The 24,465-nt window shown below is 34.3% G+C and overlaps 1 protein-coding gene across 8 annotated transcripts in view; it reads right to left on the reverse strand.

Annotated features, from left to right (window-relative positions):
• The window catches only part of EPB41 (erythrocyte membrane protein band 4.1), a 259,035-nt gene that overhangs the window by 40,039 nt on the left and 194,531 nt on the right, over nt 1–24,465 (reverse strand). For 2 of the 8 annotated variants that reach the window (XM_037827957.1, XM_037827958.1), the window contains exons 12-16: nt 18,334–18,539; nt 15,110–15,166; nt 14,902–14,943; nt 13,884–13,946; nt 8,806–8,982 (exon numbers count right to left, since the gene is read on the reverse strand). In XM_037827957.1, the coding sequence (XP_037683885.1) occupies nt 8,806–8,982; nt 13,884–13,946; nt 14,902–14,943; nt 15,110–15,166; nt 18,334–18,539 (545 nt within the window). Of the gene's footprint in view, nt 1–5,013; nt 5,366–6,158; nt 6,355–6,756; nt 6,793–8,805; nt 8,983–13,883; nt 13,947–14,901; nt 14,944–15,109; nt 15,167–18,333; nt 18,540–24,465 lie in introns of those variants that run through there. The other 6 variants (XM_037827961.1, XM_037827963.1, XM_037827956.1 and 3 more) reach the window with 6 other exon arrangements.

Here is a 24,465-nt window from a genome sequence, read left to right on the forward strand (position 1 = left end):
CAACATGAATGAACCCTGAAGACATCATGTTGAGTAAAATAAGCCAGACACAAAACAAAAAATATTGTATGATCTCACTGATATTAAATAATTTCAAAAAGCAAATTCAGAGTCATAAACTACAGTAGTGATCACCAGGGTTCAAAGTCCAGGTAGGGAATGAGGACTTAATGATTAATTGCTACAGAGTTTCTGTTTGGGGTGAGGAAAAAGTTTTGGTCATGGTTGATGGTTATGGTGGGGTAACACTGTGAATGTAATTAACAGCACCAAATTATATACTTGAAAGGGAAATTTTAGGTTGTACACACGTTACTAGAAAAAAAAATTTATACAACACAAACAGTGAATCCAAATATAAACTATGGACTATACTTAACACTTTAATTATAATAATATTGTTTGATCAAATCTAATAAAGGTATCACACTAATGCGAAGTGTTAATAAAAGGGAAAACTGCATGTGTTAAAGGGGTTTATGGGAACTCCGTATTTTCTGCAAGATTTTTCTGTAAACCTACAACTTCTCTAATAAAATAAATTATATATACAGATATATAAATCAGAGCTGTCCAAAGGTATAATGTACTAACATGGGAAGTATGTAAACACAGGCTGGGGGATCACTTAGTAGAGATATTATAGAGAACAATCAAGCACTAGGAGGGAGGGGAGTTGGATTAGGGGCCTATCCAATCCTAAAATTCTGATAATGCTTTGTCTTTGTGCCTTACAATGCAGAGCATAGTGCTTGCTAGCGGGCAATGAATGAATAAATGGATAGCAGTAACCATGTTTTCCCCTTCATTCTTACTCTCTTGTGTTTTACTGAGATAGAATCTCCCATATATAAAGATTCCTCAAAAACAGTAGAGAAGAAACTGAGAGGCTGAATTGCATCCTTTATTGACTGTGGGGACCACAAGAGAAAATTGGGACTCTGTGCCTTCCCCCTCCCTTTTAATCTTCAAAATGCCAGATTTATTTCCTTTATCAAAACAGGATTCTGACTATGATAAAGAGGAGGACATTGCTGCCTCTAAGATACCAATCATAAAAGATTATAAAAGTCTTCTCAAAGCATCTGTTTCTTTAATAATCTGTCATCTATACATTTAGTTAGGCTAGTATTAAATTATTTAGGTTTAGTCTGTATTTCTGATATGTGGGAATAATTACTTACTACAATGAACCATAGTTATTTTTTTTCTTTCAAGTTCTAGTATGATAGGAATTTAGTTTATAAATTATTGGTCATAGCCATTCCTCTTTCTCTTCTGGCTAAACTTTATATGGCTGCCTCTCTTATCTGTCCTCACTCCAACACCATATCTTCTTAATCAATACAGGTGCCCCTTCCTAGCCCTGCCCCAATGTGTTTCTTTTTAGGTCATACATAGTCTGTTGCAGTAAAAAGGATATCCTAAAGCATGAAGGGTAACAGCAACAAAAATAAGAGCTAACTTATTGATATCATACATTATAGTGCAGAGGAAGCAAATATGGTTATCCCACATGCCATATAAACTAGAAAATAAGGAGGTGGCCTAGTTTCTAGTACCAAAATACAAACAACAGGGGTAGCTCAAGGGCAATGAAAAAAAAGAGAGAGAGAGAAATTTCTGTGGGTAACATAAACAATATAATAGTCTTTTTCAATGCTATAAAGAAGTTTAGGATTTTATCATTTCAATGAGAAGGAATAGAAGGATGGCAACTTCTGTAGAGAAGTTCTATATATCTTTATCAATTTCCATACCCTGAGCAAAAAGAGCAACAATCAGAAAACGTCTCATTATTTTGGCTTTTTCTGTCTTCCTTTTGTAAATGTGTGGCCACTGGGTAAAGTCCAAGAATAAATTTTGATTGCTAATGGCTTTCAAAAAATAGATGAACTTCGAATGGCTAGTATATCATATATACTTATCTGTAAGAAGTATTTCAGAAATGACTCAGGAAATTAGGAGAAAGCTAATTTGTTTATATCCACAGAAATTTCAGAGTGAATTTTACAATAGTAATTTAATAGAATGAAATATACCAGGTTCTAGAATGACAACTGGAAATGTAATCCAAACTGGTTAGATCTGTTCAGATAATTGAAATCCACAGATAATCCCCAGTCTGATTTTAGCCAACACTCAATTTCTTCTCCCCTCAAAACTTTTACTGAAGATGTAAACAAGTAGTACAACTGATCCATGCAAGTTGAATATCTTTCAGATTCCAAATATTAGCATATAAAAAAAAATTGCTAGAAGATAGGTCCAAAATATAAATGCTGGGTTTATTTTCAAGTATGGTCTGACTTGGATAAAATGAGTTGCTTAAAAGTATGATGAATTTGGAAAGACATTTTTAACTTTAGTAGCTGTGACGTACTTGGTCAAACATCATTGAGTAGATGGAAATAAAGACAGCTATTTAACTGCTTAATTTCAAGCAAAAAATTCCAAGAATTTAATGCATTTTTGTTTTTGTTTTAATTTTCATTTTCTTAGCTCCCAAAAGACCAAGAATTGATCTGGTGTTCAAATGACAACCATAGCCTTTGGTTCCTGGAACATGTTACAGATTCATTCTCATGAGGTAGGTTTGTCTCCACGCTACTAAGTGGAAAAATATGGGCACCAAGTATTTAAGTGAACTTCTCAGAGTCACCCTGGAAATGAATTGCAAAACCAAGGCAAAGACTTTTTACTGGTCTATACTGATACCTTTAGTCCAAATTGTTTTTCAATTATCAACTTGCCATTAAGAAGCTGAACCAGGGTAAAATCAATAAACAGTTTTTCAGATCTCTCTATGGTATTAAGAATATAATAAGGTGAGGAAAGGAAACCAAGAATATTTACAGCTTTATGTTACAAATATTGGCAGCATTAACTTTATTTAGGTAACACAAAGCTGGAATATTTTTCATCTGATAACTATGATGGGTATATCTTTTGAGCCTGCATTGGTCAGTTTAGTACAACACAAAGGCTTGGCTGTTCTCTTCTCAACCATTCTCACTGTATTAATAGATGAAATGACCACTCCTTGTACTTATCAGTAAGTATCTCTAAGGACTCCTGCTGAGATTCAGAAACCGAAAGTATCAGTGACTTAGACTACATGCTTAAAGGACTTGTAGAATAATTCCAATACCAAGGGAGGCATGATTTAGGGTGAAATTTATAATAATAATTAATAAAAAGCTGTGTAGAAAGACAAAAACTGGAAATATAATCTGAAACAGTTATAAAAGTACTAACAAAATTCTAAGATTTCCTTTTCAGTTCCTTAAAAAAAAACAAAAAAGAATTAAACCAATGTTATAGTTACATTTGTTCATTAAAGAAAGCTCTTGTATCTCTATTTCATAGATAAAGGGGAGTACTTAGGATTATCACTTTCTGTTAGAGTAGCTTTGCAATTTTTCAAGTTGATTTGCAGTTTCTCTTATTATGAGTAAATCAATAAATATGCTTAGTTACAAAACATTAGCTATTAACAGACATAGCATGATATGAAAGAAAGACACTTGTACCAGATTTTTAAATTTAACCACTCCGGGCTTCTTTTCCCATTTTTGGAAATCCTATAAGGACAGGGTAGCAGTTTTTATGAAATAACAGAGAATTATTTCTACATGTCTTGAAATATAATAGAATAATACTGGTGGATGTTGAAGGACAAAAGATTCTTGGCTTTACTGATCTCTTTTTTGTTCTAAGAGGTCATCTTCTCAAAGACAAAAAGTCTTGTTTAGAAGTTTCATCAATGAAAAGAGTTGAGAAGTAAAACTGTAAAAATCTGTTTGATAACCCTATAAATTCAGATTTCAAAACAAATATTTGAGACATTAACCAAATCATTCACATTGGTACGTTCATATAGCCATAAAAAGCAAGCTACATGCAAAGTTTCATTAATATTGAGGTAAAAATAATTGGTTAGACATCAGAGTTGTGTTCCAAAGAGAGAGTGCACTCATATTTACATTCAGGGAAGCCTTAAAATCAACATGCAAACAGAGGACACATATTTATCACAATAGTACTTTAGCTCACAAGGCCACTGATTAAAAACAACTGACTTCAACACAAAGTGAAAAAACAAACAGGTCTAAGTGCATCAGGAAAACAAAGTATATAAATATATATTTTAAGCTTATCATAATGGCTGAATATTGCTTCTAACAATATAATTACTTAAGTCATAAAGAAGTTACACAGTAATTTTAATTCAGAAAAGTGTATGCTTATGTACAGCTCATGAAGAAATCTGTATTTCAGGGCTTTTAAAGATGGGTAGGAGAAAGAATAGTTTGGGAAATACAGCCATGCCTGGAGGCTAAGGACACCAGCACCATTTTCCTTAAGCCATCAACACCCTATTTGTGAAAAGACGGCATTCAACCTTTGCAGATTTCTGTATACCAGGTAGGATAAAGTGGTCTGTTCCTGTACATCTCAGAAATACTCATGAGAGGGCCACAGAAGTCAAAAGTTCTTTTCCAGAAAAGGCCTTTGTACATACTGGTTTGATAATCCCAATAATAGAAGTGGTTATAAGACTTGTAGATTTAAAGGTATCATTTTAAGGCTTCTGAAAGGTTAGCAAGTCAAAAAAAAATTTGTTTTTTACTATATGGAGCCCATGCCACACAAATGACTATAGAAGATTAGGAAAATATTCCATCAAATATTTCTAGGAGTATCTTGCTTTGTGAGAAACACTGGAGAAATGGACACAGAATGGTAAATAGTAAAAACATGCAGGATACAAGAGTTAAAGCTTTTGGGAAAAGTACCAAACTGCCATATGCTTATATATGATTTGTCTATGCAATACAAAGGCTTGTTAAACTTTGGGGCATAAAAGTTTAACAACTTTTCAAGTTCAACAAGTGGCTTGGACAATTCATTGCTACTTCTTTAACACCCCAAGTTACATACTCTACAAAGAGTAACACTTTATTGGCAGAAAAGCAATCATAAGCACTCCCCTAGGATACTGAAGTATCAAGATCAGAAGGCATCATACAGGAGATAACACAGTAGAAGCCAAGGACAAAAATTCAATGATTTTAGTCTTGCCAGTTCAGATGAGCACCCTGTTTTCCAATCACAGAAAGACCAACCACCAAATAGCCAATGCAAGGATCACAAGAAAAGACATCACAAAAGGAATACGAGGAGATGGAAAAGTACTAAAGTAGAGGTGGCACTTTTTGAGAGACTTGTGATCCTCAGGGATTGGAATAGAAACCTTGGGAAGAATTTCTTCATTTTCTTGCTGGGGCAAAGCTCTTTCAGTAGATCTCTCTTGCCTTTTAATTTTCTCTTCATCCTGTACTAACAGAGCACGTTCCTGTGTCTGCTTTCACGGTAGAAGATCAAGAAAGACAGAGAAAGATGAACAAAATGACAGATGAAAAATGCTCAAAAACGATACTTGGGGATGTGCAAAGGATTTGGGAAGATCTTTTGGACGTTCTTCACTTTAGCTTCATGTAGGCAATTTATCCTGGCAAAGTATTTGTAACTCAGTAGGGTGCTCAACAGATAATTTTTTGAATGAATTAACATTAGAGCTTCTGAAAGTTCAAGAAACCACTGGCCTTCCTTAGTTGTATTATTAACTCCTCCTTCAGAGGATATTCACATATGAATTTTGGGTCAATTTTCACTGTTTTGGTGCTGCCAATTTTTCTTAGATCAATTGGGCAAAGCCAATAATGAAGCATTCTCCTTGCCATCAGAAAAGTTACTTTTATTACAAATAGAATGGCAGAATATAAAAAGTTATCCTCATATTTCTTCATACAGACTTAAAAAAGCAACAGTTCTTTCGGTCTAGTCATGAGCTTTTGCTCAAGGGAGTAAAAACCTTAATTCTATACATTTTAAAGACTGCGAAAGAAAAACACAAAGTATAAAAATTTATAATGTGTCTCCAAGGTCTATTCAAGTAGAACACAAATGATTCAATTTTTGGAACCTTAAACATACAAAACAGAAAATAAAGAAGGTTTAGCAATTGCAAACTTCCCTTTCTCAGTCATGATTAAAAAATAATAAAAATAACAACCATCATGAAGGTTTATGCATAACATTAAGCAAACACTTTTGATACTTTTAAGGAAAGTTTTTTTTCCAATTGCTCAATTGAGAAGTTTTCCTCCTCCTGTCCCCCAGTTTCTGTACTCTGCCATCAACAGCTAAGACAGATGTTATCTATGAAAGGAAAAACTTGGCTCTAAGTTCTTTCAGTTGAGCTAGTCTTCTCTGATCAGTTTGGAAGTTTGACACTGGTTCTTTGCACACCCCCAAGTGATAGGTATCAGGGAGAAAGTAGCTGGGGGACTGGTCAGCAAAAAGAAAAAAAGGAAAAGAAAGGATGCAAAATTATAATGATTTTTAAAATAAAAAAAATAGGGGAAGAAGAAAGACAACATAAAAAGAATAGGGTACAATTAAATTCATTTTCTCTCTAAATACATATTTATATCTTCATGCAGCTTTTCAACCAGCCATGCGCCGAAATAAGCAAATTGAAAGCTGCAAAAGCTGCAGCAGTGAAAATGTTATGTGTTAGGCCAAAAGGTTGTGGGTGTGAATTTACAACTACAGCCAAAAGAAAAAAAAAATATTACTCAGCAGCTGCTGTTAAGTTCTGGGGGGATTATCTGCTTAGTGCCATGACAAGAGCAAATTCTGATCGAGAAGCACAAGTCATAACAGCAGCTTTACCTCTGGCCCACCAACCTTTCTTTCCGAGGGAAGGATAGAGGTTTTCTTCACCTGGTCATACACAAATTATATAAAATTCAGTTGCCTTGCAATGCAGCAACAATGTTGTCAAAGGTGGAAGAGGTATCCCCAGAGAAAAGAAATACTGTCCTAATTATTAAAGAAAAAGATATGCCAGAAAGTGGAATTATCCCACTATTAAAAGGTTATCACAGCTGAGTTCTTATTTATCACATTGTTTATTTAGAAGGGTAATATACATAAGCATAAGAGCTACAACTGCTCAAGGATTCCCCACGAATCTAATTTAGTTCATAAAGTCATTTCTTTAAAGTCCACAGAATGACATCTCCCTTTCTAATACCAGCCCTGAGATGATTCCTGGATGGTTTCTATTAAAAGACATGATATTTTCTGGAAATGGAGACCAATTTAAATTCACCTAACCTCATCCAAGAGAGTTTTTTAAGGCAGCCAACCTCTATCATAACTTGCTCAGAGTTAAAAAGAAAATTTCAAAAAAAATACGCAGTTACGGTTTGCAGTCAGGGCTAACCATGTCAGAGAGCAATGAGGCATTTTCCCATGGCGTAACAGACTTAATAGAATTTTATAGTCAGTGAGGACCTTAACTACCACCTATCCTATAAACTACTCCTGACAAGATAAGTGACTTGGTCAGAATCACTCAGTTAAACTATGATTAGTCAGACCCTCACAATGAAATCAAGTCACCACCACTGCTAGACCCTTTTGACTCTTATTGCTAGGGATATATCAGAATGAAATACTTGACACTGAATGTGGTGGTCTCACTCAGAAAGCATGGTCATTGTGTCAGTTCAGGGTACATTCTCTAGAGCTACAGAGCAAAGCTAATGTTCCTTTATATCAGGGAATGGAAGCTGAGAGGACAGTTAATAAGACAACAGTATCCTATCGTCCCTGGTAATTCTATTTAGCTGCTTATCATTCAAGTATTCTCCAGCCTTACCTGGATAAACTGGTTCAACTCTGTTTAGAAATCATTAGCCAATTTTTAATCACAGTTTTAAAAAATACAAGAAGTACCCTTTGTGGACTGACTTTTATCATCTCCACTTCCAGAAATGAAACAATAATTTGGATAGTTTCCCATGAATTCTGAATACTAAAACCAGTTTTTAAATTATTAACACATCAATTTATCTCTCTTAACTAGAATTGCTACCGCTTTGGGGGGAAAAATAAGCAATTAATTTTTAAATCATTAAAATCACTCAATGAGTCACTGGGACTATTATAAATAAGGTGACTATATAAATAAAGGATATATAGATATATGCTCAAGGTAATTTTCAAGATATTCTTATTACACAGATTTATTCAGGTATAGGAATTCTAAAATAGGTGATGACAATAATAGAAGAACAACAGACCCTGAAAGGTATCTCTGGCCTCTTCTAAAAGTGACTGTCTTATAAAACAGCATATTAAAAGTTTGATGTTACTCGTTATAAAGATGAAATAAATTGTCAACAGTGTTTCTAAAATTGAAATACTATCATTAATTCTTGGTGTTCTGCATTCTCTGGTTTAGGGGCCTCCTTGGTTTATTACATAATTATGGCCAACCATTCCAGTTGTAGTTATTTCTAACTTATACAAATATTCAAGTAAAGTAAAAAAAAAAAAAAAGGCTAATCCCTTTCCAATTTTGACTTTACTAAATTTAGTAAACTCTCTGGTTCCTGAAAGCAAGTTTGAATATAAACAAAGCTCTACTGGTTTATGGTCAATTTGTAAACACACACTAGTCTGAAATATGCAGCTACAGACACAGTTCTCAGAGCCCCCTCTGCTAATAATCTACTGTTGACTCTAAATGACTCCCATAATTGGATTGGGTAGCCTACAAACCTAAAAAACAAGTGTTTGATTATGAATACCTTAAAATTGAAATGAATTGGTGAGACACCAAAACTAAATTTCAACTCTAAACTTTCTTTCAGATATAGAATATTAATATACAGAAACATTTATTCCATGGATTTTGATAGTTGTTCACATGGACAAAATACTCACTCCTTCTCCTGTTGGGATTTGCCCATTGATGTTCAGTGTTCGGAAGGGAGAGTGAGTAGATAAACGTTTATCCCACTCACTAGGCTGTGGTTCTGGTACAGATTCCATGAAGTTCTTTTTCAGCTCACTGATGCTGGCATGATGTTTTTTGATCTCTTCTTGACTCTTGTCTAGGTCCTATAGTAAAAGGACAAATATGCAAAACAATAAGTACTCAGGGAAAAAACACACTAAGAGCAGCCCATCAGAGACTATGGGCACTGGCTGAAAATATACCATCATCCAGGATAAAGTTACTAATCCATAAACTGTATTTGAACTGTAAATGTAACACATGGTATATTTGCTTGCTTTTTTTTTTTTTAACAAGGTGCTTTTCTTGGAAGCAGTGAAGCATCACTGCCCTTAGCAGTTTTAAAGAGTTCACTTTACATTAAGATACTCCTTAATTTTATGACTCTTCTTCCTGTTATGGCAGATCTCCAACTCCTCATCCCAAGAAGGTAATTCCACAACAGCCTCAGCTTGATATGAACTGATTTAGGCTCAGCTCAGGCAGGATGGAGATAGCAATAGATAGGTTAAATGAAGAACATGGTGAAAGATTCAGCTCCCACCATTGGCTGTCTTGCACTGAAGTGCAACAGTACAGTATTCCTCCATTTGTACCTGAGATAGTTCTGCTTCCCTATTACTAGGGGGTCGTTGTTGCTTTTAAATAAACAGGAACATCCCTTTCTTGATAAACAAATTTATCATCGAAATTCCTCGCTCAAGCTTCCAGGGAAGACTGTTACTACCTCTGGAAAATCACTAAAGCGTATGGAATATAATGGCTGTTTTCCTTTGCCAATGCTATTCACATGAACTAAAAGCCATACGCTTTCTATCTTATAACAGCGTCACTACATCTCTTAATACAATTCAAAACAAGGACCTTCTTCTAGTAACCATTAATGGGTTGAGAGCAAGTTAACAAACGAGTTTGTCAAATACCTTGTATACCTTCTTAACAATTTAAAATAAGTGACTACTCCAGCAATTTGAATACTGGGCAACTAGTGGTAGGGGCAAGCTCTTAAAGGGAATATTCCAGGGAGAAATGATCAAAACTCAGGTTAATAAAGCATGAGCTAAAAGTATAGGAGTTAAGAAATATTAGGTATAAAAGTGTAAAGGGGATGTCAAAGTTTGTCTAAAACAACAACTTTCAAAGGGAGACTCAGCCAAACACAGTCTGGGAGATATAACTTGAAAACAAAAACTCCAATGTTTTTTGTCCAACATACTTAAGAAAAAAAACTCAAAAGATCTATCCTTAAGATCAGAATACATGGGAGCTTGTCATTTGATGACTGATGACAATCCTGGGTTTATTTTATATCAAGCCATCTCTGTATCCAAGAAAAACATAATGCTAAATAAATCTCCTTATATGTTGTGTATATTTTGGGATTAGTCTTTGTTTTGTGGCTCTGTGGGAAACAGCCTAATTTTGAAAAAAAGAAAACTGGAATTCATTTAAATCAAAATTTGTTTGAAAGTTTTTTCTGAGGGCACTATAGGCCTCAACTAGATAAATCTTTTTCAAAGGCAATGCCAAAGGGAAAATAGCATAGGAAAAAGAATCAGTGAGACACATAACAACAATTTTGATTCTGGAGATGTTCATTCAGAAAATTCTCTTTTTATTTATGCAAGACTGAATCATGTATATTTGCTTTGAGATCAGTCAAAGAGAAAACCAACTCCACAAGGGCAATCCTGTAGCTCCCCCATAAGAGTACCTCTTTTCTGCTGGATGAAATGTTGAAATGTGACTATAAGTCACTAACATGGGTTTTGCTCTGGAGAAACAACAGTTTGCACTTTTGTTTTAGCTGAAAGCAAGAAAAGCATGTTTACTAGCTAAGGAAAAGCATAAACAAGCTCATTCAAAGACTCAATAGTGAGCTGACCAACTGAGACCCACGAGGCCTCACCAGGCATGTGAGGCCCTGTGACCAGTTCCTCATTAGAATGTCTATCTGCTTGGGCCAAGAATAACTTAACACAAACAGGAGGGTTAAAAGTGAGAATGGAGCAAAACAAAAATGAACAAGAGATGCTATGGTTAGACCATAACACTCTGGGTTAGCCTTTTAATATGAGAGACTGGTGATTTGTTACTCTTCTTGCCTAGTGTTTGATTAGCTTAGAATCTGAGAAAACAGATATTTCAATAAAACTGATAGCTTCTTAGGGAGCTTTCTCCATCCTTCTTAGCTGGCTTTTTGGAAACCTGTGGGGGCACAGAGTAAAATTAAGATCTCAAAGGGACCTGTTCCAAATAGAATCTGTCAAAGATACTTGCTACAGGTTCTCTTTGGGAGATGGAGGAGGAGGCGGTAGATCTAAAAATGAACTCGACCTTATTTGTGCCAGAACAAAGCATTAGTGAGGGTGGGGTAGGAATAAGGGGAGGAGGGATGCTTAAAAAAAAAAAAAAATGAAAAACTGCTTGAGTGACAGATAACTTGAGAGAACTTTTTTAGGAAAAAAAGAAACTTCTTTTTACAATATCTCAAGAATGATGGTCAGCCAGATTACCCTGGCTGTTTTCAGGTTAGACACTTTTTGATGCCTAGCGTCTTATAATTTTAGCAGCAATCAAATCATACAGTTCATTCAATAGAAAATGTTCTCAAAAGGCATTTACTAGTTTTAATTTTCAAACACACACTTATGTAGGAATCCCCTCTCAGAGTTGTTAATGAAATGCTGGGAAAAATCACATCACACAGGGCCTTGGTAAGTCTAGTAGCCGTAACACACCTCATGGAACAAATGGCAAATATATGATTGGTACTGCAGGTTCCAATTAGGAGGAAGCACTGAAGATGGACTAGTCAAAAAAAAAAAAAAAGAACACATAAATTTGGATTGGAAGATGTTGCATTGCTGAATATAAGGCAAACAACTGATAACTATTATCTTTCCTAATCTCTGAAGACAATCATTTCAGGTCTAATTTTAGATATGGGATAAAACAAAGTGAAGGAAGTTGCCAAGTTTGAAATATTATAGGTTCCAGCCTTGGAAAACCTCATGTTACATACATAATTATATATAAAGCACTTGGTATTTGCCCAGCACGCAGTTCATGCTTAATGAAGGCTGGCCATTAGTATAATTTTTATTAATTTTACCAAAGTACCTCATACATAGCAGAATCAAAATATATGTATTGATAAAGAATAAGAAGAGGTTAAGCAATGATTAGAGGCCATATGGTAAGTCAGAGATCATCTAAAAAAGTTTCTTCAAACTTCCAGTTTCATATTTACCACATTTAAACATGTTCATCAATCAGGTCTCAACAAAAACGTTACCTCTTCCAAGAGACCTTCCCTGACTGCCTTATTGACTAGTTTCCCTTTGTTAACAAAGCATACTGCTTACTTCCTTCATAGCTTTTATAATAATTTGTAATCATTTAATTATTGTCTGCTTACTCATTTATTGTTTCTCTCCTCCCCACTTTCTGAAACTGCAAGCTTCCTGAAGGCAGGAACCATGTTTTTCATCTTTCTATTACATCTCTAGTGCCTACCACAGTATTTGGAATATAAAGGCACTTACAAATGCTATATGAATGAAATGTGTATTTTAATAAATATTTTGAAAAGACAAATTCATAAATTTCAATTATTCCCAAACTGATCAGTCCCCTTACAATAATTTGAATCAACACCTGTCTATTTATTTGTAGATACTTATTATTCTTCCCCAGGCTTAGGTGTGGAGCACTCAGCACACCTAGCACTGTTCAATGGCCCCAATGGGTACTGTATTTTTGATAAAATTGATAGTAATATTGGTGTTAAACAATTACAGGGTCACAGTATTTTAGGATTAAAAGAGAGGCTTCATAGGCTCTTTCTTTTGTCAGCACAACATTCAAATCACTCTGGATGAATGTGAGCCTACTAAATTTAAAAATTCACCCATAGGATTTCTAAAACTAAAGTTCTATAACTTTCTTCAGCAACACATTTTAATGACAAAAAAATCTTCAAATGTTGAGAAATTTTTCTTTATAAATAAGTTAAATCTTGATGCCAGAGTTAAAACTCATTTCTTTTGGCTCTGTCTGAAGTGTAGTTGTGACAGTTGTAAAGTGAAGATATTACTAATCTGCTCATCAACTTATATGTGATTTTTTTCTATTTTGTAAATTAATTTAGCTTCTGCTTTTTTCTACATGGAATAATTCTCATTTCCTTAATTTTTCCTCTAAACTTCTAATTAGTTTTATATTTCTCTATCCTATGTGGAGCCCAAAACTAGGTAAAGTACACAAACATAGGTCTGGTAAAAATCAGACCAATGTGGAATATAATGGGAATGGGATGTTGGTATTGCTAAACAGAAAAATAGTATAATTTAGAAGAGTTAGACAGACCCTAACTCAAATCCTAAATTCACCAATTTACCAGCTTTGTGACCTTAGGGAAATTAAATTACTTAGTTTCTCTAAGCCTCAATTTTCTCACCTTTAAAATAATAATGCTGTATTCACAGGCCTGTTTTTAGAAGTAAACTATCTTATCTCTTCCTGTGTCTCACTTTCTTTTTCTTTCTTTCTTTCTTTTTGACTGTCCTTCTGTCAGTTTCAGGTATCTCCAATATTTTAAGTCCTTTCTGAACTGTGATTTTCCCTACTTTTTCATACTGTCTCAGTTCAGAAGATAAAAAAACAATTCAAATTTGCTTACTGAGAGGCTTTGAAAATTCAAGAAACTTTTAACACTGATGTAGAACTTTCTAAAAGTGGGTGAAACAATGGAACCATGAGAAATAGAGGTATTTCCAATCATATATTTTTTAGATAAATATGAGAGATGGAAAGTAAAAAGGATCAGAAAAGATGGTTGCATATCTTCATGTTTATCAACATGCGAAAGCATTTTAAACCTAAATTCTCTCATGCAACGGCATGCAAAACTAAATGCAGCATAGAAAGAAGAAAAGGGGATTAGCAAAGAATGCAGAAGTTCCACGTCATCAACTGAAATAAGCTTCAAGTTCATACAAACCTCCAACATTAAATTGCTATGTCTGATATAAATGTTTTCACCATCTAGTCTCTCTCTTTTTTTCTGTGAAAATGAAAGGGGAAAAAACAGAAAAGCATAAAAAATTAAAATGTTGTTCTTGCAGGGAAAAACTGCAAACTGGCAAACCAAAAAATATTTAAAATTAAATGTCTGCAGCACAGCATACGCCAACATGAAATGGTCACAGAAGCACAAGGACACACAAAGAACACAATTATCACTAGAAAATGGATGACCTTGTTCATGAATGATGAAAAAATGTAATGATGCTATTTCAATAGACAGTGCTTCTGGTTTCATTGGCTTCTTAAGTAGCAAGGTGTTATATACTCAAATTTGAAATGCTGTTGAAGAGTTTTTGAGCATTACCTTAAAATTTATGACTTTAAAAAGCTTGAAACTCCATGTTCCATGGAATGAAGAAATGCCTAAAAACATTACTTAGCTTTGGAGATATATTTTGTATTTAGTAATACTACAATATGTAAATTTCTAATACCTGTCATAAGAAAAATCTATGGGCATTTTGAACATAATCAGTTAATATTCTTTTAAGTAAGAACTGATTCATCACACTCTATTGTTGGGAAGAGTGGAACACACAGCAGCCAAACCCACAGTTATTAACAATATTGGGAGTCGCTGCTAAGATGTTTTTTTTGATAAATATATATAAAATATTGTCAACAATTCCATGAATACAATTCCATTGTGAAATATTTCTTACAAAGTTTATGTATAAAGGATAGGTTTGGTCTTCACTGATTATTTTTAGTTTAAAGATATATTTTCCTATGGAAAGTTTACTTTAATGTAATCTTTCAATACGTAATACAGGATTATAATTTCTCTAGTGACATGCATGTGTCTGCTTTTTTAAAGTACCTTCCGATCAAGAGAAATCAATGAAAGGAATGGAGCACTGTCCTTTTAATGCACTGTAAATCAGCATGGGTGAAATGGCAATGAAGTTTTGTGAAAGTGAAAAATGGCTAACCTTCCTCATTCTAATCAGATCTTCAGTTTTTTCTGCAAGCTTCTGTTTTGCCATAATTAAAAAAGAAAGAAAAATGATAAAATTTGGGCTTGTTGAAGTCTGTTTGAACCTTCATTTCATAACTTTCATTTTTAAGGAGAGGGAGTAGGGGGACAAGAAAAAATTGAAGGGGTTGGGGGAGAGGAAAAAGCGACCTGTTGGCACAAACCTGAGTTTGGTCACCATTTGAGGTGGGTACTGTGACCTCGATCTGGGTTTTTTCCACCTACATTTAAGAAATAAAGTGGTAAAAACATTTTAGGTTAGTAGGCTTCTATGAATAGTGTTGTTTCAAAATAAGATGAAACTTTAAGTTGGTTGTAAAATATGCTCTGATAAAGTATGTAAACATGATGCAGTCTTATGGAGGGTATTACAAGGAAGGATATTACTCTCAATAGCAGTCTGTTAAGTTCACCATCACACTTTCAATGCCAAAGAGGTAATAGGGATATCCAAATTTTAAAAAAAATAAAATTAAGGTAATTATTCCATTGATGAAGAAAACATATTTTTATACTTATTTATAAAAAGTATTTATTAATTTTAGGTTTATTTAATGCTACAGCCATATGCTTTTGTTTTGCTTTTTTTAATGATCTGGAAGTACTTTAAATAACATTTAAAAACAAATTTACATATGAAGATACCAATGTATGACATACATGACAGTTAGAAACAAAAACAAAATCTTTATACGTAAAACATACATATAAAAAGCCATGTATAACACCAAACTATTATATACATAGGACTTTACTAATCAATTTATTTAAGGAGGCAGTTTCAACCCTTCAGTTTATTAGACAACAAAATAGCAAAAGCAACTCAATCCAAATTGTTACTGATACACACAATTACTCTCAGGGCTGAGTTATAAAATAAGCACATTCAGGGCTCAGCTACAACAGTCAAAATTTGCAATCTCTTCTCTAGGGAGCTTGAGTCCTTGTGTTTGGTGAAAGGGCAAGATTCATCCTCAATAGCACAAATGGAATAGCTGAGTCCTCCTGCCTAGTTTGAAATACCTTTAATAATAGTCATTTTATATTCACAAGATGGAGTAATTTCTTAAAGTAGGCTATTAAGAAGAAGCACAGCAGAGTCAGCAAAGCCTACAACACTGGATATTTCAAAATTACAAAATTAACTTTTTAATTAAGGGTTAAATCAATCACATTGTATCATTAAGATCTTACAAAGTCTCGTCAATCTGTGGTTTTGACACTCTTCTTCTTACATTTGACAGCATTACTTAGGAATACCACATCATTGAGCTACCTCCTCTAGGACTGAATGTAAAGAACATAAGATAACACCAAACTTTGTGACACTGTCAAATCATAAGCACATCCAGTTAGGGCACTTTTAACCACCAGGGGTAATTTGAGGCATTTCTACTGTGGATAACAGCATACTTACAGTATGACCGTTAACAAGTTATTTTACCCCTCCGAGCTTAAGCTTTCTTATTATTAATACATAGATAATGTCCTACTACATATGGTTGTGTATGCTTACTAATGGTAGTTTTTAATCATTCTATAATGCTTAAATTACTAGTTTTAATGAATAATGACTTCTTTTTGCTTTGGATACTTTAGCAATCCAACAAAAGAAACTGGGAGCCTCTACTTCGAAGAATAAAGGCCAAGTAACAACAGTAGTTCTGTCTATGACCCTATAAACAACATTTAATGAGATGAAGATGTACATGAGAGAGAGACGCTACCTTCAGAATAGACCCTGTCAATGATTCAAGATGGCAAAAGCTATCTCTATCTGGCACCAAATTAGTGTTAGATGATGAAATTTACATTGTTATGAGGTTACTTTATTACTACTGTTGCTTTATATAATAAATATGGCTTAAAATAAATGTCATTATTATTTTCTAATTGCTGCAAATAAAATCAGCTCAGCATCACCCTTTATTCTGCTACTACTATTACAGTAGTTGAACATTATCAGAGGTGGCTTTCAGTCTGATTTCAACAAGAGCATCTCAAAACACATATTTATGTAGAATTCACTGGCATCCCCTACTAGTACTTAAAAGGAGAGGAATATACCAGGGAGTGATCTCTCCACTCTGACAAGGTCTCATGCTAAGGGTATCTATTCTTGAAGATACTTGTGTCTGTCTTATATGCAGAAGGAGAACAAGTAAATTAGCATAAGGCCAGAGGAATTTTTGCAACTCAGGTTTCCCTTGCCAACTCCAGAAATCCTACACTTTTCAATTAGTAAAATAGAGGGATAGTCAGAATTGCCAGATAAAAGATATTCTAACATTAAAAACTGAGGTATTCTAACATTAAAAAGTCATTACTGACATGAACTTGTTGGCCAATATCATGCACATTTGACTAGGTACAGAAATGCAAACACCCACTATTCACTCAATCTTTTTTTTCCTCTAGATTCAAGTTGTTCTCAAAGGACAACAGTTTATTTTTTAGATAATACAGTTAAAACAGATCTAGATTGGCCACTGCTCTACCATAAATAAACTAGATACTGAACTGTCTCCAAAAGAACAGGATTAATTCATCTGCAAAGGTGAGAGCACTTACTAAAGTCTTATACAGTTTTAAATTTTTTAACAGACAGATAAAAACATAATTGTTCTTATGAACACTCATCCTGATAATTCCTGTGTCAACAGTGAGGATTATATTTGCTTCAATAAATCTGAACTAGCACCTCAACTTCAACACTGCTTAAATGTGTTTAAAATGCTTATCAACATATAAAAGAGTGGTCCACTAACTGTTATTCCCAGGAAATCTGCTAATTAAATTGGTGCTTTTGCAAAATGGCTTACTGACTGTGGGTACAATCAATTCAGAAATGTAAACAACTCAATAGCATCACATCTCCTACACAACAGATCTTTTCCTCTTTGTAAAGTTACCTTAAAATCTGAACAACTGCATAGATGTGTTTTATGTAATATTTGTTCTCTGGAAATGTTGAGCAAACATCCATCTTAGAAAATAAAATTATATTTTAATCACACTAGCAGAGCATACTCTTAAAAACCAATGTGGAGACTCCTTCTGGATGAGCAAAAATTCTTTTAAAAAGCAGATGATCACTGTACCAGTCTGTTTTACAAACCTGTATTTTTTTTTTTTTTTACGATATAAAGTTGGGTCAAGATATGGACAACCTGTAAACTTCTTCTGGGATAGTTTACTGTCTTCATAACATAATTATATGAAATTATCTTACAGGTTCATAGTAGAAGCCTTCTTTTGGAAGAATGAGGAAGAAATAACTTTGTTATTATTCTACAAAAATCAATTGCTTTTAAAACCTTCCTGGTCAAGGAATTAAGACCTCTAAATCAGAAAGTGAATTAGTTAGATATTTGGACTTATGACATACCTTCCACACTTCTGTGGGCTCTGGCTCAACTTGCTCAGGTGGCACTTCTTCCCTTTTCACTTCAGGCTTAACTGTTTCCTTCTGTGTTTTAGAGACCACTGGTTTTTTGACAGAAGAACCTGGGACACTGCCTTCTGTGACCTGACCCTGAGCAATGGCTGGGGCAGAGGTGGGCCGAGGACTTCGGTCTGCTGAGTCAACAGCCGCTGCCACATGGGAAAGGATAAACAAAACATAAGTGAAGGCAAGAGTTACCATACTATTTCAAAGTCACTAAGTGAACTAATTGTAAATCCAGGACACATATGAGCCATTAAAGTGTCCAACAGGCTATCATACAGAAGGTAAGAAATAAGTTCTCTGCTAGGTAACTGATGAGAACAAGAAAGCTGAAAGTACCCTAAATAGAAAAGCTAAAATGTGCTAATTATCATGTTTCATAAATGTTGAATGTGTATGTGTGTGCAGCATTGCAGTAAGAAAAGATATTGAAGACCCATGTTATTAGTTAGCAAGATTACTTAACCTTGTAATCTGTTAGAAATAAAGGCAGTTTTAAGAGCCTGCAGTGAAGGCTATGGAGGAAAAAAGGGATTAAGTCTGATTTCTTTCTGAAATAAAGATGAGTTTATTTATAGACAATTTCAGGAATCTAAAATATATTCCAGGAAAAAAAAAAGGATTAAGTCCGATTTCTTCTGTGAAACCTTCTTGGAATGATTATGAAGTAGCTTGATAAATGGATCTTCTGATAAGACATGTACTATTCAGTACTTTTAAGGGCAAATCTTTGGACCAGACACTTTTCTTTTTAATAATAAATCATTTGATTAAAATAATATGAATTCACGATGGAATATTGTTTGGCTACAGAAAGGAAAATGAAGTCATGAGACATGCAATGGGGTGAATGACAGTGAAGACAATATGTTGAGCAAAATAAGAAACAAAAGGACAAATATTGTATGATTTTGTATAGAAAACACTTATAAAAAAATTAGGGCTAGATTGTAAGCTCTTACAGCAGTCAGATTCATTCCTGAGTTTTATCCTTTATTTCTAAATTTTGAGATGCTGTGCTCTATGTGTATAATCAGGTATTTCCCTGGAACTTTGGGTACCTATGTGACACCTAAGACTCAGTGTTAGGGTTCTACAGCTCAGAAAGTCAGCATTACTCCATATACCAACTGCTAAAGAAGCTGAAAAAGAGATCAGACCTCAGTTAGACATGAACAAAGTTGACTTGTTTGGGACTAAGATAAATCAGAACACAGGGCAAAGGATAATATGTCTGTATTTTAAAAATTCACCCTCTGTGTGAGATCAAAGAAAGAGATGTTTACTATGTCCAAATTTAAAATTTTCTATAGCACACAATATAACTTGACCTGTGTAGCCAGTTTATTTAAACAACCTAAACACATGGAGCCTAGAATAGGGAATGAGATCTTGTAATTCTGTATAGCTTAATGCAATACCCTGATACATTCCAGAATATGTTGGGTAGATAACCAAAAGTATTTGTAAAGTCCCTTGAGGGACTAGAGAAAAATTTCCCACCTGGGAAATTTCTGATACTTTCTCAAGCATCAGGGACTCCCAGTTGAATGAGCCAAGCTCTCGATCTTCAGGCTTGCTCTTACGAAACTTATTTCTGTAACAGGGAAGCTAAGTCTATCTATAGTTATGCCTAAGACTCACTTCCAGATAGCCCCTTCGGTTGCTCTCTAAGCCCAAACCTGCAAATAAATTCATTACCTTACCCACTATGTAGGACATGACTCTCAGGGGTATATGTCCCCCTGGCAACTGGGACACAACTCAAATGGATGAGCCTGGCCCTGGCATCATGGGAATGAGAGAGCCTTCCTGACCAAAAGGAAGAAAAGAAAGGTAACAAAGTAAGGTTTCAGCGACTAAGAGATTTCAGATAGAGTCAAGAGGCTGTTATGGAGGTTATTCTTATGCAAGTTTAAGCTAGATATTACAAATTGTCATGGTATGTTATAACCCAACCAATAGTATTCCTGAAAACCCTAAAGAATACCCAGGGCTATATTTGAGCCTCTGTAAAAGTTTCATTCACTAAGTTTATTTTTCAGAAACTTAAAACTTCTGGTTTGTAGCTATGCCAGATAAGCCCTGAAACCCAGATGTACCAGTCTCTCCAAGAACATCAACCAGTTGCATCTCCCTAACCCATAATGTCGACATTCCTTTTTCAACATGAAGAAGTTAGAATGGACATTGCCCAAATATCCTTGAAGATTGAGAGAATGATCAAATGTGAGGGAGGAGATGTAACAGAGAAGATAGGATTTAATAAATGATTATGACTAATGAATCATTATATAGATATTTCTTTTTAGTCTCTAATGTATTAGAACAGCTAGAAGGAAATAACTGAAATTGTGGGACTGTAACCCATACCATACTTTGAAATTTGATCTACAACTACTTGTTTAATTGCACTTTGAAAGTTATCACTTTTCTGCATATATGTTTCACAATAAACAATGTTAAATATATATTGATATATATATGAATTCAAAATCTTTGGTTCTTAGTCTGAACCAACAACAAAACCTTTTGGACTCTGTCCTAACCCTCTCCCAAAGTCTTCTCAATTTATATTATAGCATCTATTCTCAAATATATTTAGGGCTTTGGTTCTCATCCATGTGTGATTTTGTCCCCTTGGGACATTTGGCAATGTTTGAAAACCTTTTAGCTTGGTAAATTTGAGGATGGTGGTGGTGCTACTGGCATCTAGTGCATAGAGGCCAAAGATGCTGCTAAATATCTTACAATGTACAATTCCCACAACATAGAATTATCCAGCCCTAAATGCCCTAAAAGTGCTGAGGTTGAGAAACCCTGATTTTAGGGAAAAGACTGTACAGACAACATTAGAGAGAAAGAATAAACAATATTGGCTTATGATAAAAGCTTGATCTTTTCACAGAGCTAATGGATGTTTTGGTTTGGACTATTTGGCATGTAAGTTTTAACAGTTTACTCCAAAATACTCATACTCTTTTTATGGTTTTTATTTTCATTCTTTCAGTGACTAATAGAAAACATCTACACATTTTGTAGTAAAACCTCACTAATCTGGCAGAGTCTAGGAAAGAAGGTGTTTTTCCCATGATTTAATTTTCTGATAATGGATCATTACACTTTTGTGTACTGAGACTTTTAAATTTCAACCATTTTGCATGGAAATATTTATAATTTTTATTATATACTTTCCTGTCTTCTTAAACTGAGCACACTGAACATAATTTATCCTGATAAATTTAGACTCATAAGCTGTAAGGATTGGGCAAAACAAAGGCATTCCATGAATCAGAATAGATAAAAAATTTTAATTCACAGCTACTTCATACACACAATGTCAAGAAAGAAATGCTCATTATCCTGTATTGATCTCCAGTGAGAGGAATCATTCCTCAGAGGATGGAATAGGGAAAATAGCAGAAGTACAAGAATCTATTTTATCTTTTAATGAAAAATCTGTCGCCTCTTCCAAGTCCATTCTACTCATCATAGATGCTCAAAGCCAGTCAATGCAAGAATGGCATATGGCAGACCAAATCTAACAACACAGGAAAATGTGACAAAATATTTTGCTCACAGTTGTGTTAAAGTATCATCATACATGTGTATTCACACCTCCTCCCAAAGAATTAATTTAGCTCTGCCTGGCATCATAAAAACATAGCCCATGCTTTCACCATGTGTTATTTTGCCACTTGCATTTGGTTTCAATCCAACACTAATATCTCAGAGCCAAATGATTTGTCTTCAGCATTCCTAGCGCCTGGCAATCTGTACTGTATGTGGAAAAGTAGGTATAAGTGTGGGAGTTAGGGGCAGAAACAGAGTTCAGAGGTTGGAAAAATGATGACATTACAATGAAAACCCTGACTGTGAAAGGCAGTGTGTAACAGAGGCAAAAGACAAATCATATGTCTTAGGTTTGCTCTCACTTTAGTCATACATAGTAGTATGACCTAAGAAAAGACCTTAATCTTACAAATATTAGTTCCCTCATTTATAAAATATGGAAGATATCAATTCTATAAGATAGATGAGAAGGAAGGCATATTCAATGGATATAAAAATACCTTTTAAAACCCTAAATATCAATCAACTTTTAATGTTGTACCTAAATTCTTATAGTTCTCTGGTTCTGGGTTAATATTATTTCAAGTGTATGTTGAGAAAAAATTAATTATGTGCACACTGACGTGCAATTAAAGTGAAAGATATCACCTGGGAGCCCTGGAGAATGGCAATATTTCTCTTCTTTTCTCAATAAGGAAACTGCAAACATGGAACACAGAGACTCATGGTAGTAACTATATTGTTTTTTAAAAACGTAATTCACATACAATACAATTCATCTATTTAAAGTATATAATTCAATTTTTTTCAGTATACTCCCTGGGTTGTGGGTAGTGATTATTTTAAGATATTTTGGGCTCTTCACTTTTATTAATTCATTTGTTAGCTTTTATAAGATTTTGATGCATACATAGAGGACACAAGTTTAAAAATTCAATATCTCCGATTTCTGAAGGCCTACCGAAAGAAGAGTGCTGGTGGTAATAACTATGGACACATTAAACATTAGCATTATATTGCTTTTGGTTGACAACAGCAAAAAGTTAAACAGTTATATAATAGAGCAGTAAAGAGTAAAACTCAAACCATCATACTGTTTAAAGGTACACTTAAATTCTAGTCTAGCTCTGTTACTTCCTAGTGCAATTCCTGGCATACTAAAGGTAAGCGATGGTACAGTGGTTCCATTACCAGAGGGTCCACATGAATCATCTGTGGATCTGGAAAAATAAACAGAAAAGCCCAGCCAATGCTCAGGTCCACCTCAAACACATGAGTCAGAATATCCAAAAGTGAGGCCTGGACATGAGTTTTGTTTTAAAACTCCAAAGATGATACGGATGTGCTCCCCTGGGAAGAATCATTGCAATCACTACTCACCAAATGAATGTACTACCTGGTTGTATGACCCTAATAAATTATATAACTTTTTTGCCCCAGTTTCCTCATGAGTAAATAAAGAATTCCTAAGTGCTTCTCTGTGGTATTAAATAAGAATATACAGAAAAGTCTTGAAAAGCAAAAAGTGAAACAAAAATGTAAGCTGAAAAAATATTCTTATCACTATTAGCCATCCTTATGATTTATCACTGTACCATATAAACTGGGATCCAAACCAGTTTTAGTTCTCCAGCTGATAAAGCAGAAGCTCTGAGCAGCAGACATAGCAGAATGAGAAAGGGAATGCTCATTTGATTTATTAAAATGAGGTCCCTTATAAAGCAATTCCTTCTTGAAGACAGTTGTATAAAAATGTAGCTTATGAGGGGTGACAATGGGATTGGGAAAGCCATAAGGACCACACTCCACTTTGTCTAGTTTATGGATGGATGAGTAGAAAAATAGGGGAAGGAAACAAACAGACAAAGGTACCCAGTGTTCTTTTTTACTTCAATTGCTCTTTTTCACTCTAATTATTATTCTTGTTATTTTTGTGTGTGTGCTAATGAAGGTGTCAGGGATTGATTTAGGTGATGAATGTACAACTATGTAATGGTACTGTAAACAATCAAAAGTGCAATTTGTTTTGTATGACTGCGTGGTATGTGAATATATCTCAATAAAATGAAGATGAATAAATAAATAAATAAATAAATAAAGCAATTCTTGTAAAAGTTTCCCTAATATACCATCTCTAGCTTAGAGGATTATATTAATTAAGAAAGAAATATGGCCCCGAATAAGGAAAAATCCCTTTTTGAGGAGGATGGATAGGGATCTAGGAAAAGAAGAGAAAAAATAGTAATAGACATGTTTTCATTTTCCAGTTCTTATAATGAGAAGATAGCACACAGAGAAACAAGACATTTGAAAACAGAACTGCAAAAAACACTTGTCTTAGTTTGTATGCAAGTCAGTTGTTTAAAAAGTATATATATAAAGTGCTATAACAGTGCTTAAAATATATGAAGTGCTCAATAAATATTGACTATTAACATCTTTTCTTCTCCCCCTTCTATAAAAAAAAGAAGTCATCATGGCAGAGAGCAAACAGCACTG

Source organism: Choloepus didactylus, chromosome 2 (genome assembly GCF_015220235.1).
Source record: "Choloepus didactylus isolate mChoDid1 chromosome 2, mChoDid1.pri, whole genome shotgun sequence".
Lineage (NCBI taxonomy): Eukaryota > Metazoa > Chordata > Mammalia > Pilosa > Megalonychidae > Choloepus > Choloepus didactylus.